The 16,742-nt window shown below is 35.6% G+C and overlaps 2 protein-coding genes across 2 annotated transcripts; one reads left to right on the top strand and one right to left on the bottom strand.

Annotated features, from left to right (window-relative positions):
• The first annotated feature begins 6,369 nt into the window (after positions 1-6,369).
• Positions 6,370-8,101, top strand: LOC111921927 (chlorophyll a-b binding protein CP26, chloroplastic). The gene is made up of 6 exons (XM_023917502.3): positions 6,370-6,643; positions 6,728-6,812; positions 6,998-7,048; positions 7,291-7,411; positions 7,504-7,638; positions 7,742-8,101. Exons 1-6 carry the CDS (start codon positions 6,433-6,435, stop codon positions 8,000-8,002), a joined length of 864 nt encoding a protein of 287 aa, XP_023773270.1. The 5' UTR covers positions 6,370-6,432; the 3' UTR covers positions 8,003-8,101.
• A 321-nt stretch (positions 8,102-8,422) lies between these two features.
• On the bottom strand, positions 8,423-16,136 carry LOC111921926 (uncharacterized). The gene is made up of 19 exons (XM_023917500.3): positions 15,684-16,136; positions 14,959-15,362; positions 14,708-14,807; positions 14,437-14,544; positions 13,823-14,004; positions 13,526-13,721; positions 13,195-13,452; positions 12,834-12,980; positions 12,371-12,449; positions 11,993-12,106; positions 11,745-11,917; positions 11,004-11,122; positions 10,778-10,901; positions 10,573-10,638; positions 10,324-10,450; positions 9,905-10,019; positions 9,419-9,603; positions 9,195-9,307; positions 8,423-8,885 (listed from the first exon to the last, which is right to left on the bottom strand). Exons 2-19 carry the CDS (start codon positions 15,336-15,338, stop codon positions 8,619-8,621), a joined length of 2,853 nt encoding a protein of 950 aa, XP_023773268.1. The 5' UTR covers positions 15,339-15,362; positions 15,684-16,136; the 3' UTR covers positions 8,423-8,618.
• Positions 16,137-16,742: the final 606 nt, after the last annotated feature.

Here is a 16,742-nt window from a genome sequence, read left to right as displayed (position 1 = left end):
AATGATGAGGTATGAAAGATGATTAAGAATGATATTGGTAGATGCACCAATTAAAGAATGTCATAAAACTAGCAGATGCGCTGGAGAATAATATCGGTAGATGCACCAAGTAGTGAATGTCGTAATCCTGGCAGATGCGCTTATAAGATAATGTTGGCAGATGCGCCAAATAGAGATTGCCATAATAATAGCAGATGCGCTTATAGGGTAATCTTGGCAGATGCGCTTATAAGATAATGTCGGCAGATGCGCCTAAAAGAGAATGTCATAAACCTGGCAGTCGCGCCTCATAGTGTATGACGTAATCCTGGCAGAGGCGCTTAAAGGATGATGTTGGTAGATGCGCCTTATGTAGCAATAGATTTTGTGCTAATTCCTTAGGTCAATCCTAGGAATGGATGAATGACGGGTAGTTGAATTCTTAGAATAAATCCTAAGAAATAAAGGAGATAATGGGGATGGGTAATTGGGTTGATTGTTTGATGGTTGAATATAATAATTATATTATTGTGGGTTGAAAACCCTATATGCTCACCAGGCTCCCAAGTCTGCCCACTCAGTTTTCTTTGCATTACAGGTAATGACACAAGAGTATAAGTTGGTGGACTTGACGAGAGGTTTTGGATTATAGATCAGTAGTTATAAATAACTGTTGTAAGGTCTATTTTATATTGTTTATGCTTTTGGTCTGTATCGGAACATGACATCCCGAGGTTTTATTATTTAATGAAAATACATTCTCTTTGAGAAATGTTTTGATAAATGGTTATCATATTTTATTTTGGGAACAAATTCCGCAACCGTTTTCTTTAAACGATCACTCTGATTTATAAAAAAAAAAAAGCAAAAACAAATCGGTCTTTTCTGGCCAGGAAATTTGGGGATGTCACACCCGAGAAGCTGAACTGATCAGAAACCGATCCTATTGGGTTCTAAAAACCAGAAACCGACCATTTATGGGTTCGGTTGGGTTTGGGTCCAAAACTGACCCAAACCGACCCATGCATAGCCCTAGAAAATTTAGGATTTTCTAGGAGAGACAAACATTTACATCAAGTACATTCAAACACTTTCATATAAACAATGACACTAAAATACTTATGAACTCACCAGCTTTAAACCTGATCAACTCTTTCAAAATAACTTGTATTCTCAGGTCACCAGTAGACAGATATCGGTGCCAGATTTTGAGAAGATGGAGCTCGTATAAGACTCATCTTTTATTTTGATTTACATTTTGGTGTCTTATAAACTTCACAAAACACACTTGTATGAAATTATATTATTAATGCAATGGATGATGTTGTTGCTTGTTTACTACTATACTTTGTTGTGATACTGTACATGACGTCCCCCACCCCCGAATGTTTCCGTCGTTCCGGTTTTAGGGTGTGATATATATTCTCCATTTTATATTTAAATTATAAATTTCCATTCTAATTATATTAAATTAATAGCATTAAGTTAAAAAAATAAAATAAAATCAATACATATTATAAGGTGATATAACTTCACATATTTATTTAAATCAAAAATTATAATTTTGTATAACTAAAAAAATATCTCTTAAGTAGTAATTTATTCAAAATAGTTGATTAGTAATTTTGATATGAAAGTTTAATTAATTTTATAAACGTGGTTCTCACAGGTTATAAACTAGTGCTTACATAAATCACAGACATTAATCTGAAATTGGGCATGTTGGAAATGTTGGCCATTTTGAAAATATAAAATTTCAAAGATGGTCATGTGGTATGCGTTTTTTCTAAAGTTTAGTCCAAACCTCGACTTTTTTGGTTCCATGGTCCTTTTGAGCTAGTTTCGTTGCGTTTTGGTCCCTCTGAATAGTGAAATGACTATAATACCCTTAGGGTATTTATTTTTTATTTTTCTTTCAATTTTTTTAAATCTAATACTTACTTATTTAATTTAATAATTAAAAAATAAGAGGGTCTCTCTCTCTCTCTCTCTCTCTCTCACACACACACACATATCCAAACTCGTTTCATGTTATGGGGGATAGAGAAATGGGCACACAACATAATCACCATAATCTTTCATGTATCATCACCCTCCTCTATTGCCAAATTCATCTTTAATTTTAGAAACCCCAACTGCAATTTACCTTACCCACAAATTTACTCATGTTACTCTGCACCTCAGGTCCGTCAGTGAGAAGCACTATGGTCCAGCGGTCGCTGAAGATCTTGATCTAAATATGGAAGATGGTGGTTTGATATGAAAGTTGAGAAACACTTGAGAAGCTAAAGGGCTTTTGTTAGTTGGGGTTCACAACAGACACAACAAGGCGAAAATGGGTTTGGAAGGAAACGATTGCAACGACAACGGCGGTGGAAGGAAAGGGTGTTTGTTCGTCGGAGTTCACATCAGAAACAACAAGGCAACTATGGCGTTGAAAGGAAAAGGTTGTGGCGATGACGGAAGTGGAAGGAAACAATATGATGTTCTGGTGGTCACTGGTATTTATCTAGGGCTTGATAGTGTATGAAATTGATGTGGTGAGAAATCTGATAGTCGAGAGGTTGTCAGGTGTCCCAGCTCTAATTTCCAGCTGTCTAATGGTTGCCGGCAGTGAATGTGGCATCCGATGGTGGTTCAAACGGATGAGAGAGAGAGAGAGAGAGAGAGAGATAAATATATGAATTTTAGTTTTAGTCTAATATGTAGCTACCTCAAAATCTGTTTGATTTGTTGATTTACAGCTTACATCTTGCAGTGGCACATTCTGAAGATCATTGCCTCCTTCCTAGATTTGTTCACCAAGGGCTTTTTAGATGGTAACTCAAGAATCGGAACCTTAAATTTAAATCAAAACTGAAATTGTGTGTGGTTTGTGTGTATTAATTCCCTCAAATGGAATCAGATATTGTGTTTTTGTTTTTGCTTTTGTTTTTGTTTGTGTTTGTGTTTTTTTCATTTCCAAAATCGATTGTGCGTATTTTTTTGTTTCTGGAGAGTGTGTGTTCTCATTTCTGGAAATCAATTTGTTTGTGGGTGTTCAACCCGCATAAATTGATTTGTATGTGTGTAGCACCTGGTTCCTGGTACGTAAATCTTATTCAAGTATTCTCCTTCTTTTTGCCTTGGACTCGGCGAGTCATAGGTCCGACTTGCCGAGTAAGGACGGGACCCAGGACATGTTTAAGTTGGCGACTCGACGAGTCCATATTCTGGACTCGGCGAGTCACCGCTGTTGGATGAAACCCTAAGTTTCAGGGGTTTACACCCTATTTAAACAACATATCCGCCCCAGGCTAGCCCCCATTCACCCCCCAGAGCTCCCAACCCTCGTTCTAAGCTTGTTTATTGAGAGTTTGAAGCCATTGTTGTGTGTTCTTGAAGGTTTTGAGGCAAAAGGGGAAGTAGATCAAGAGGAAGGGAAGGAATCCAGGCATCTTGGTACTCCTTCAGCAGTTCCTTTGAGGTATAATCCGTTTTCCCCCTGTTTCTATGCTCATTACTTCATTTAAGTCATTCTTGAGCCAATCCCCAGGTTGTATGTGCAAATTATTCCGTAATAAGCTGATTGGCCCTTAGATCTAGGCATGGTTGAGCTGCAGGAGCTCAAATCTGTTGCCTTTATGGACCCTTATTGCATGAAGACCCTAGATCTACCCTTTTGGGTACATATTGAACCCTAAAATCCATATTGGTGAATATCTACACGTAAAGTTGGAAACTTTACGTGTGATTCGTGTTCTAGGAGTCCAGATCTGTGAATGGCATGGACTGGAATCGAGCAGATCTGTGTATTTAGTGAGTGCATGGCAACGACTCGGCGAGTCGTTCATCTGACTCGGCGAGTCTGTTCGCGAGTCTCCGAGTTTGTCCCCGTTTCGTAGTGTCGAGTGAGCAGTGAGTCACGGGGTGTGACTCAGTGAGTTGGAAGCTAAACTCATCTATGGAGGAACTCGGCGAGTCGATGCCCTGACTCGGTGAGTTCAAGGCAATCTCCTTAGATCAAGAACAGACTCGGCGAGTTGTTCATACAACTCGGCGAGTCTTAGCATAAGTGTTCATCGGATGAAGATAAACTCGACGAGTTGTTCATACAACTCGGCGAGTAGGATGAAGGACTTGAGTATCAATTTAGAAGGAGAACTCGTCGAGTCGTCGCCTAACTCGACGAGTAGAAACGGGATTCAGGGCAAACGTTTGGGTAGGGACTCGGCGATTTGGAAAGCCAACTCGGTGAGTTGGGTCAACTGAAAGTTGACTCTGACTTTGACTTAGGTCATGATCAGGGGTAAAATGGCCAGTTTACCCAAAGGAAAGTTAGCAGTGTTTGATTGAGTATGTTGTGGGAATTGCAGCCGGAGGATTTCCAGAGCAGCAGCAGCAGCAGTAGACAGTCAGTTCCCGCTCAGATCAGCAGCTACTTCGAGGTGAGTTACCTTCCAGTAGCGATGGGTCTACGGCCACAATGCCGGCCCACCAGTAGGAGTCGTATGATAGATGATTGTCTTTGTGATATCATCTAGGTTGCTACTACCTGATATGTTATATGCTAGCATGATATGTTATATATGATAGTAGTAGAGTTCGGTTGTTAGGACCGAAGGGTAGTCAGACACCCCAGAAATGTCTGACAGTACGTGATGATATGTGTGTATGCTGGCCTGCTATGTTATGTGATAAAGGTAGTAGGAGGGGACCAGTCCCCGAGGATCGGTTGTTAGGACCGACGGGTAGTCAGCACCCCAGAATAGCTTGACATGGGTAGTCAGCACCCCAGAATGGCTTGACACGGGTATGACGGCACCCTAGAATGGCCGCATGGGTAGGTCGGCTCCCTAGAATGGCCGTACCGGGTAGTCAGGCACCCCAGAATAGCCTGGCAGTATGTATGTTATGTGTTGTATGGTATGTGGTATAGTGGGGGAACTCACTAAGCTTTGTGCTTACAGTTTACAGTTTTGGTTTCAGGTACCTCTTCATCAAAGGGGAAGGAGCCGGCGCGGTAGCGGCACATCATGCACACACACTGGTTTCCGCACTTACGAGATTCTCTGGGATTTATACTCTGATATTTTGATGGGTTGTATGATTTGACTTTTAAACATGGTCTACGTTGTGTTGTGGGTTGATCAAACAATGTTTTTAATTATTGATGTTTTCTAAATTAATGTTTTTAAAACAAAATTTTTGGACGTGAAAATTGGTTCGTTACAATGTGTGTGTTCTTGAATGACATGTGTGGTATGAGTTGATTGACGGTAGTTCTGTCTTGTGTACCAGAAGAACAGTTAGGGTTTTGCTTTGGATGATGCTATTGGATTTGGTAGATATAGTAGGAGAGAGAGAGTGTGGACCCCAAATTTAAATTTAATAAAACATGAAATTAAATACAAAAAAAAAATTAAAAAAATATCAGAATTGTCAGATTTCAAAGGGACCAAAAACGCAACGAAACTAGCATAAAATGATAACAGAACCAAAAAAAGTCGAGGTTGAACTTTCCTCTAAAAAAATATATACGATAGGGACCATTTTTGCAGTTTTGTCTTTTGAAAAAAAAAAAAGGATAGATAATTAAAGCCCCTACTTTTGGGTGGCCATTTTTATGATTAAATGATTAGTTAGGGTTCTTAGAAAATACCATGATAACTAGGTACGCTATGCTGAAACCAGGCCCGGTCCAGACGGTGGGCAACAAGGGCGGTTGCTCAGGGCCTATGTCTCTAAGGGGCCCAAAATTCCTAGAGTATATATATATATATATATATATATATATATATATATATATATATATATATATATATATATATAAGAAATTAACCTAACTAAAAATGTTAAGAGAAATTTTTTTCTTTAAATTACTTGTTTTTGTAATGTTATGACCATATTTATGTTTTTTAATATTAATAGTGAATTTTATAAGGATATGTCTATTTTCGATTTAATTTTTATCATATTTATGACTGTGAAAGGCCTATTTTTTTTTTTTCCGTCCAAGGCCAACTATATCTATGAACCGAGGAACCTTATTTGGAAATGTGGTGACATATTCGTGTTAATAATATAACATTATATTTGATATAAGATAAGATTTTATTAAATAACTAATTAATACTATAGAAAATGAAATAGGAATGTATAAATTAGAATGAAAACAATTGACATGTTATCCGGCATTTTCTGATCCACAAGTTCAAAAAATTCCGTAGCTAATGCAGGGCCATCATCATGCATGCAGATGCAGTATATTCAAATATCGTAATCCGCCACGTCATCGAGATAATCCTATATGATAGCAGCATCAGATTTCATTTCCCTCCTCCAACCAATCACAGACATCCTACGTGGCAAGTCTACATCCACGAGAAGTTCCATTTAGCAAGGACCTCTCCCTTGTCATCAATTCTCATCGCAGACAAACAAAAACAGCTAAAGGTTTAATTTCCGGCAAGAATGGCTTCTATGGCAGCAGCGTCCTCCCTGGGTGTGTCGGAAATTCTTGGAAACCAGCTCAAGTTTTCCGGTACATCCAAGACGGCTCCTTCGGCTTCTAGTCCTGCAGCCAGCTTTAAGACCGTCGCCCTTTTCCAAAAGAAGAAACCTGCACCCAAGGCTAAGCCCGCTCCCGTCACCCCGGCTTCCGACGAGCTTGCCAAGTGGTACGGTAAGTATTAATTATACATAATAATATATCACTACTACTACTATCCATCCATCCTCATGAAATACTTATCTGTAATAATTACAGGTCCTGAGAGAAGAATATTCTTGCCCGAAGGTCTTTTGGACCGGTCGGAAATCCCAGAGTACCTCAATGGGGAAGTCGCCGGAGAGTAAGTCAATTACCTAATTACACACTACCATCTACATTCACAATATATATATATATATATATATATATATATATATATATATATATATATATATATATATATATATATATATATATATATATATATATATATATATATATATACCAGCTATTAAATGACTTTTTTTTTCATCATCTCATATGCAGTTATGGTTATGATCCGTTTGGACTTGGCAAGAAACCAGAAGACTTTGCCAAGTAAGTTCCCACTGATCAATTACTCAAGATAATAAATTATAGTTTATACATACATACAGAGTTGAGTTGAGTCAACTCAGGGAAAATGGATTATATACATAGTTTTCCGTACAACGAGTCATCAACCAACTGTCAACTGACTTTGGTTTTCTGTATATATTTCTGGGTACACACACACAGTGACACAGTCATTGCTGTCTCTAACTTAATTACAACAAGTAAAGTAATGTTATGGCATGCAGATACCAAGCGTTCGAGCTTATTCATGCACGATGGGCTATGCTGGGTGCGGCGGGTTGCATCATTCCCGAGGCCTTCAACAAGTATGGTGCCAACTGTGGCCCTGAAGCTGTCTGGTTCAAGGTTCGTATCACATATCATATCATGCTGAAATTACTAATTAATTAAAGACTAAAACTTTAACGAGTTCAGTTTATTTGGGTACATGGATGCAGACGGGTGCTCTACTACTTGATGGGAACACATTGAATTACTTTGGGAAGAACATCCCCATTAACCTCGTCCTGGCTGTCGTTGCAGAGGTTGTTCTTGTTGGTGGTGCGGAATACTACAGAATCACCAACGGCTTGGTATGAATCATATATAGAATTAATAAATAACCAACTGTTTCAGAATATTGTATTCCTTCCATGATTAATTAATTTTGGGAGGTTTTAATTTATTTATGTACAGGATTTTGAGGACAAGCTGCACCCTGGTGGGCCATTTGACCCATTGGGATTGGCTAATGATCCAGACCAGTTTGCATTGTTGAAGGTGAAGGAGATCAAGAATGGTAGACTAGCAATGTTCTCCATGTTTGCGTTCTTCATCCAAGCGTATGTGACTGGACAGGGCCCTGTTGAAAACCTAGCTTCTCACTTGAGCGATCCCTTTGGAAACAACATTCTAACTGTTATTTCTGGAAACATTGAACGAACCCCAACCCTGTAAAACCCCAAATTTCAGCTCTTCATTATGACTGATAATCAAATGCCACTCATGTAATCTATACTTTTTGATTTTATGACAAGGTGTTCGATCATATTTTCATTCGTTTGTTTATCATAGCATTTTACATTTACTATTTCCTATTACAACATTTGAAACATTCACCCAATTACAGCAATAACATTCAATTATCACAATTTTCATTGCTAAAATTGGTGGATATTTCTTAGTATGTCAAAAAAAAATGAAAAAATTAAATTTTTGTAAATTGATTGATTTTTCAAAGTGCAATGCCTTGGTAAACAAAAAAAAGGTACAAAGTTGAAATTTGGTAGATTTTTATTCCTCTATCTGCCAAACACACAAAACACAGTGCAACTTGTTTTGTCATATGTGTCTCGCGTAAGCCAACAAACAAGCAACTGAAGTATATTTCCATGTATTAAGGTGTTATTTGCTTACTTTTCTAACAAAGCCAACACAAGTTGCATACACTTTCCTGTTAATATAACCACTTATCCTACGTCTTAATAAAGTCTTAGGATAAAAGCCAACAAATAGCAAAAAACTCTGCAATAGTGAAAAAGTTATATACATGCGAATATACACAAGTCCTAAGTTAAAGAGTACAGTGATCTTTAAGCAGCTGTCTGGCAAGATCCATGGCCCCACTATTTTTATAAATGAGGTGCAAATTATAAGCTGCTTCTCTTTTAAGGTCACAGTATCCGGGTTTTAAGTCATGTGTGGGTTGTAGACCATCATTGGGGAGCTTTGGGATTGGGTGATCTTTTTGATGAATTGCAAGCACCTTCTCATAGCATGTAGCCGCAAGTGAAATAAGACCAACATGGTGATAGGCTCGTGCTAGATTGTATAAAGCTTCCTGTAAAAAAGAAAAAATCCAAGTTGCTTTATGTTTTAGCAGGGTTTGTAAACAAGTATAATGGCCACACAAGTGTAGACCTTATTCTATTCTATTAAATATATCTTTTCCATGTTTCAAGTGAAATAGGAGATGATGGTGAAGCCAAAAACTTAACAATAACAATAGGGCAAGGCTACATGTTTTGTACCACTAACTAATAAATGGAAACGGTATTTGCATGATGCTTTCTTATACAAAATTTTATGTTCCCTGCACTATGAATAAAATGTAACATTTTATAATGAAATGAAGGAGAATGATGAAGACCTGGCTGTTATCAGAAAGGCGAAGATTGTTGTAGAGAAAAGCTAAGCCTTGCAAGACACATTGATGCTTGTTATGAAGTCGCAATCCAAGGGCTAGATTGATTAGGGCAGTTCCTTTAAGATTAAAAAAAAATACCAAGTGAAACAAGAGCAATTCATTAATTATGCTATATAGAAATTAAAAACAAATATAATATATGCTATTGAGAGAAAAGAAATAAATACCAGCACAAAGATTTAGCAAAGCATTCTCTGGCATCAATCTATAAGCTTTCAGGTAATATCTTGCAGCTACTTGATGCTGGCTATGCATTGTAAATACATGTCCTTTTATTAAAAGTGCTGGCACACAATCCTCATGTTTTGCAAGCTTTTCAAGCAAAAACTTATTATGCTTATCCAGCCTCGATCTGTGTGTGATTAAAAGAATGTAAACATTATTTTCAGTTCAGCATATTTATCCACAAAATCCTGTAATGTAAGCCAAGCTATCTTTTTAACTTAATGCGGAAAGAACAACTCAGTAGACAAAGTAAAGGGATAAGTCGTAAGTTTATACAAATCTGCCATTGTTTATTTTTATCTTTGTATATCCACATGTGTGCAGATATTTTTAAGCATTGTTAATCAAATAATGAGAAAATAAAAAGAAACAAGATGTGATGACGTAAAAATATGCATATATGATGGTAAAGTAAGTATGTAGTATACCTTAACATAATTTTATAGTAGATGTTCCAGGCTGCAAAGCTATAAGGGTTTTGGGTAATGATGTATCGGGCACAATCCCATCCATTCGTGGGACCATCAATATTATATGCTATCTCTGTAGAAGTTTTAAAAAAAAAGAGAGATAATTTTTCAAATCATATATCATCTTACTTTGATTTATTCCTATTACAACAACATTGTACTTTGAAAAGCTATTATATATATATATATATATATATATATATATATATATATATATATATATATATATATATATATATATATATATATATATATATATAAAATAGCTTTTCAAAGTACAATGTCCTAATAAGGAGATTTTTCTGAAAACCCAATAGTAGAATGCATTAATAAGAAAAAACATGTATGTAAGTAAGTAGGTTGTGATTAAGACTTACGTGCTCCAAGTGAACGAAGCTCCTCTTGTTTGTCTGTTGTTAGATTGTTTTGTGCCAATTTAAGAGTTGAAGTGATAATTTCAAGTGCTTCCCAATATCTTTGCACTGATACTAATGCTCTGCATAGCTATAAATAAAAACATGTACATGTAATGGCAACTGAAAAACTACATTTCAATCGAGAAAGATTCTACAGGTAGCATTATATGAACATAAACATAATTACAGGTTTCCACAAGAAGCACTTACATCTACAATGAGCATATGATGTTCTTCATCCTTTAAGAGATTAGGCAGGGGAGGTTCTCTATATACCTGCCACATGACATGACACAATTTAACAATTTATTACATAAGAATAGATCAATTATGCTACAACAAATGGTATTATTTTAAACTTGAAATGTAAAGAAAATAATATATACTCATTTATCCGTTTAACATGCATACTTACAGGAGAATCATCGTCTGATTCATCACTATGCCACTCAACTCCAGCAGCCAATGCTGCAGCTCGCCTTTCTTCTCTTTCTCTTGCTTTTTTCCTCAGCAACTTCTTTGCTCTAGAAGCTTTCGACCTGTTCAGGGTGAAATTATTCCAAGCAATGCATGCAAAAAATAAAATCACTCTTTAATAATAATAATAATAATAATAATAATAATCTATATGCAAGACTTACAGATCTGAAGAAGAAGCAATAGGGCGGAATCCTTGAAATAAATTGTCAGGTTGATATTCATCTAATACCTCAACTCTTTTATGCAGCTCACTTTTTGGTAGCTTTTTCTTTGGTCTAACCTAATAAATCAAATATCTATCAAAACATATGAATCTGCATCTTTAATGTAAAGTGAAATGCTTGGATGTTTCAGTTTCTCTAAATATTCCTGAATGGAAAGTCATACAGTGCACATATGAAGTTTTCTGGAAACAACAGTGAGCATAAAAAATTAATCTAGAAGACAAGTGTAAAAGAGAATCAACCAAAATATAAATAAAATGTTCAAGGTACCAAGGATATAAAATGCTTTATTTCATGTAAAAGGTACTCCTTAATAACAAAACAAATATGAGTTGTAAATAAACATAGAAAGTAATTATAATACATACTTCTGCAGTTTGAGGAGAATGAAACACATATGTTTTGGAGTCATATGGATTACATTTCAAGTTCAAAACAATATATAAAGTTTACACTATATTTCTTATAAAACTTAATGTACAATTTCATTTTATAGAATGTTTAAAATAATTCACATGAATGAATTTAAAGCTGAAAAGTAAACCATTGTCTTAAATTCCACCAAGAAAGGCAAATAGCACTTCATTAAGTAAGACAAATCTTTTATGATCGATAATAAAAAGGTAATAAACGATTACTCAGCCATATGTGTTAAAAAGAGGTTGTGCAAAATCTCACCTTTCGTTGAATAGTTTCAAGAAACAATGTTTCACGAACCAATGGAAATATTGCATCAACAAATGCTTCGGTTAAACCTTTGGATTTATAAATATAACAAAGCTTTAACTTTATATTTTTGTCAGTCCACCAAGGGTTCATCACCCCATCAGAGGTTCCATCAACTCTTGATTCTGAAAATGTGTAAACAATTAGATAACAACAAATTGAGTATTATTATTAACTCCTTAAAATAAAATCTAGCAAACCTGAATCAGAAGGTGGAGAAAGTACAGAAATGGCTTCATCTTCCTTATCTACTAATAACAAAACTGACACTAGTTCCAACCTAGCATCAATGTTGTCTTCACGTTCATGTAGAGCTGTCAAGAAAATATAATTACCAATAAATATTTTACTCTGAGATATCAACGCTTTAATCCAATGTAAAACAAAAAAAAAATCATTTAGAAAAAGAGTCATAAAGCTTTCCAGTAGCTTCACAACATAAAAAAAAAGTATTTCTTTTTCAGACTGAATGTGAGTAAACAATCATTTTATGTTTTTATCTACTCATATAAACTGAAGAGCATGTTTTGATATTCAGAACTCACTCCTATAAATGATGAATCTGAATCATATGGTACCTGTGTAGAAGTAGTCAATTGCTTGTGTTGTTGAGCTTAGGAAAGAGTAACAACGCCCGATGTTAAAATAAAGTAGTCCCTTTACCCAATTCAATACAAAAACACATAAATTAGAAATCAACAAGACTCTAGGCTTAAATAAAATATTCCCTTCTCCCACATTGAGCATTGAGCATTCCCTTTCCAAACTAGAAAAGGTCCACATTCAAAAACATATAAAGTTATCCATGACATTAAGACTTCGTCTGCTATACCAGGAAGGAGTGCACAGACAAGCTTTTTAGAGATATTTCCGATGGTGGGCATGGGCATGAGGAGGGTATTTACGTCTTTTGCATAGACGAGAGCCTTGCTACACCTTTTAAAAATTGCAATTTTTGTCCCAGTCCGACACACCAAACACAATCAGCATGAGGGTATTTACGTCTTTTGCACAGACAAGAAATCGAGGTTATTTACTTACTTTATTGACACCATCATTCCCTTCTAACATCAGGTAGTACTTCAATGCAGATTCATGGTGCTTTGCAATCATTAATGAGTCTGCAGCTTCAATAATTAAGTGAGAATAATCATTTACAGTCTCATGTGTGAACACACCGAAGAAAGCCTACAAACATTTGACAAAAAAAAAAAAAAAAAAAAGAGGGGTTAGTTTCAAAGAGCACGGTCAAGGGCTAAATATAAGAAATAGTAATGTTCTTTCCACAAAAAATTCTATTATAGCAAGCATTATACTTGCATTTCTTCTTACTACAATCCATGAAATATAAAGGAATCCTATTTAAAAAAAAAAAAAAAAAAAAAAAAAAAAAAAAAAATACCTGTGCTTTTTCCATGTTTCCAAGATGAACATGGCATATCCCTGCTTGAACCAAGAGCTCAACAGGTAAGTCTTTACCAGCAGAATAATTGTGTTGTGCATACTCAATATGGTGAAGTGCTTTCTCATGTGCATTTCCCAACATATGCATTGAAGCCAATAAATGAACCACGCTCAGATCAGCATCTTTTGGGTTCTTTCTCAAATACTCTTCAAGAATGCTGACAATGCGTTCATGCTGACTACATCTTTGGTACATCTGAAAATACCAAAACAGTTAATTCATTCCCATTCCAATAATATATATATAGATTTGTAAATCCAAACCAAACCATTGCTGCTGTCTTCAATGCTTCAACATTTTTAGGACGAAGTTGCCAGATTTGCTCATATGATTCAGCAGCCTTCTGATAGTTTCCAAGCTCAACATGAACTGAGGCACGGTGATATCTAAGACTCACATCTTCCGGATCTGCCCTTATTGCTCGGTCAAGACAATACCAGGCCTGTTCACGGTTCCCTAGTTCCCTGCATTTTATCACGCCTCATTTTTATATTCTTCTTTTCGGTAGAAAAATGCATCTAAGAATATATATATACACATATAAGTATGTTGGAAGAAAACTCACATAGACCAAGTAACAAGTAGCTTCCAGAGAGATGCATCCTTGGGTGTTAAATGTACAGCAATCATATAAAAGTTAACGGATCTCATTTTATCCCCAATGGCATTATATATAAGACCAAGTGTATGGTATGAATCAGGCAGATTCGGTGAAACACGAATGATTTCCCTCAGTATAGGTATCGCCTAACATCATTTCATTACCAACAACAAAATGAGCACAAAAAATATAAACACAACCAAGAGAATGGAAGCATGAAATAACAAATGATAAGAAAACGTTTCCCAAGTTTTGATGTTTTTTTTTGTTTGAAAGAGAATCTGTCACACGTTTGGTTGGCAGAAGATGAAATGAGATCCAACTACAAAATTTGATGATAATAAGAAGAAACCAGCATACTAAAACGTTAAAAATATGGCTTAGATTACGTATAGCCATATATCAGTCATTTTGTAGAAATGAGGTAGGATTGGAACTGAAATAACATTAATTTATGGAATCACTGGTGGGATTTTGTGAAATCAAATGGAACTGAATTCCAATTCCTGAGGAATCCAAACTCCCTCAAAAGGTAAGGTATATACAAGAAAACCAAAGGTAATAATATAACATTGTACCTCCTCATATCGCCCATGTGCATACAAGAGTGTAGCATCACCTAATTGTCGTGTAATTTCTGGACTAATTTTTCTCTTTGATCCCTTCCTCCTACCTCTTTTCTTAATCTGCCAGAATTCATATTCGTCAAAAATCACAAGTTGATTATAATAATACAGGTAGAAACAAGAGACTAACTATGAATGTTGCAACTATACATTCATTAAAAAAGAAAAAAAAAATAGTAATAGTAGGACTAGGAATCAAACCTGAAAAGAAAGTCTAGCATACCTTTCTTTTTCTTCTCATTCCATATGTCATTTCCGCCAATAATTCTTCAAAGTTTGCACCAGGGAAATCCTCTTGTCTCAACTTCTTTTCTGGTGGCATTCTGGCACAATGCACAAACTTTCTAAGTGTTAGATAGTATCATATCAATTATCAATATAAGCTTGCGCTTAATCCACAAGGTTGCATAAAGAAGGCCCAGTTCATGAGATGGAAAGAAGTGACATGGAAAGTGATATAATAATAATAATTACCCTTCATGGTTGTAACTGAGGTTTGCTTTACGCTTTTTAGCAGCCAAGGCTTCATACTCATTCTCCATGCGTTCCAAACACTCATAAGGCTCAACTCCAAAAGCATCCACCTCTGTGAGAGCAAAGGGATCTATATCCCCTTCAAATCTTAATGTATATGGCTCCTCTGAATCTTCTTCTTCTTCTTCTTCCTCTTCTTCCTCATCTTCATCATCATCATCATCTTCTTCTTCAGCATTACTGTCTTCTGCTTGATTCATGTTTATATCCTCTGTTGCAGTAGACTCGGAGGCCAATTCAACGGTCTCTTTCTGATTATTTAACTCATCATCTCTTATTTCTTCTTCCCCCATTTGACCTATCATTTCTTCTTCTCCCATTTGACCTATATTAAGTAATTGTCCCTGAAGTGGAGAATAAAACAAGTGTCAGATTTCACGATACATAACAGAAGAATGTCTAGAAGTTAATTAAAAAAAATAGTGTCTAAATTATACATAATCTTGACTTAATTTTAATTAAACGAGCCTGCAACGTGTTTGATCGCAGAACTGAAATTGTATCTCAACTGATTGGGTAACGATTTAAAAAGCGACCATTAACGTGGTTGTGGTATGTATCTATGAATAGTTGCGCAAAGTGGTTGCAGCTTATGAATCGGAGCACGAGAAAAGATACAGAAGTCAGTAGTAGAGTCAGTTGAAGATACCGGAAGAAGAAATTACCTTAGGGCGTGTTTGTTGTGACGTATTTGACTGTATTCCTTTATAATTGGAATTGAATTCCAATTACAAAGTGTTTGGCGAGGTTTTTATAAGGAATTGAATTTGAATTACCAAATGAAAACAACAAGCCCTTCTTTGTAATCAGATTCTTTGGCTATGAGAGAAGATTTCAAATACAAGGCGTGTTCCATACCCCTTTCCTTTCATAAAAAAAAAAAGAACGCAGCCCTAATTCTAGTTTATTGCTCGCTTTCTTTCCTTCCTTTCGTGAAGGACGACCTCCAATCCAGCGAACGAACTGATCCTTGCCATCTTCGTCATCTATGTTAAACTGATCCTTATCTTCATTCATTCATCATACAGGAATGAGAATCGAGAGGAACATGCAGTAGCGGGAACCCTAGAAACGATTGGCAATTACTTTTATATTAAATATAGCATCTCACTTAAATTTATCTTTAAGTCAAATAATCTACCTAAATATATAGCCTCGTCGTCTAAAAATGAGCACAAGCCGGGTAGAGTTTTTAAAACAGAGAAATTAAATTACCTCCTACCTTTTATGCCTATAAATATTTCTATCCAATAAGATTATGACAAATTACTATTTAATTTAATTTAATTTAATACATTCCTAATATAGCTTTAATGAGTTAGTTAAAAAAAAATGGAATGATGACAGTTGTCATAATCTTATTGGGTAGGAACATTTGTAGGCATAAAAAGTAGGAAGCAATTTAATTTCTCTTTAAAATATGATGTTCTAATAAGAAAAAAAAAAGTTGAAAACATATAACCACAGGTAGTAACAAACAAATGCAAATAATGACCTACATATTAGATTGAAAACTTAAAATTCAAAAATTCATATCCAATTATCCATCTCTTTTTTCTGACCAAAAACCATAGTTAAGATTTTTGTTCTTTTTGTGGAAAGCATAACCTTTTAAGTGGACGTAGGTAGGACTTGATTGAGCATACCCTAAAAAAAGGCCAAGATACCTAATATAAACATTTGAGAGAGAGAGGAAAGAACATCAGTATCTTTACTGAAAATTG

This window comes from Lactuca sativa, chromosome 4 (assembly GCF_002870075.4).
Source record: "Lactuca sativa cultivar Salinas chromosome 4, Lsat_Salinas_v11, whole genome shotgun sequence".
NCBI lineage: Eukaryota > Viridiplantae > Streptophyta > Magnoliopsida > Asterales > Asteraceae > Lactuca > Lactuca sativa.
The sequence above is the reverse complement of the archived record's forward strand: the minus strand, read 5'-3'. Positions and strand labels throughout refer to the sequence as shown.

Excerpts from the sequence above, each read along its gene's own strand:
- LOC111921927 (XM_023917502.3), top strand. The coding sequence starts at position 6,433 with ATGGCTTCTATGGCAGCAGCGTCCTCCCTGGGTGTGTCGGAAATTCTT. Across the intron at positions 6,813-6,997 it reads AATGGGGAAGTCGCCGGAGA|TTATGGTTATGATCCGTTTG; the intron begins GTAAGTCAATTA and ends TCTCATATGCAG. Across the intron at positions 7,639-7,741 it reads ACAGAATCACCAACGGCTTG|GATTTTGAGGACAAGCTGCA; the intron begins GTATGAATCATA and ends ATTTATGTACAG.
- LOC111921926 (XM_023917500.3), bottom strand. The coding sequence starts at position 15,338 with ATGGGAGAAGAAGAAATGATAGGTCAAATGGGGGAAGAAGAAATAAGA. Across the intron at positions 11,918-11,992 it reads TTCTCCACCTTCTGATTCAG|AATCAAGAGTTGATGGAACC; the intron begins GTTTGCTAGATT and ends ACACATTTTCAG. Across the intron at positions 10,639-10,777 it reads AATCAGACGATGATTCTCCT|GTATATAGAGAACCTCCCCT; the intron begins GTAAGTATGCAT and ends GTCATGTGGCAG.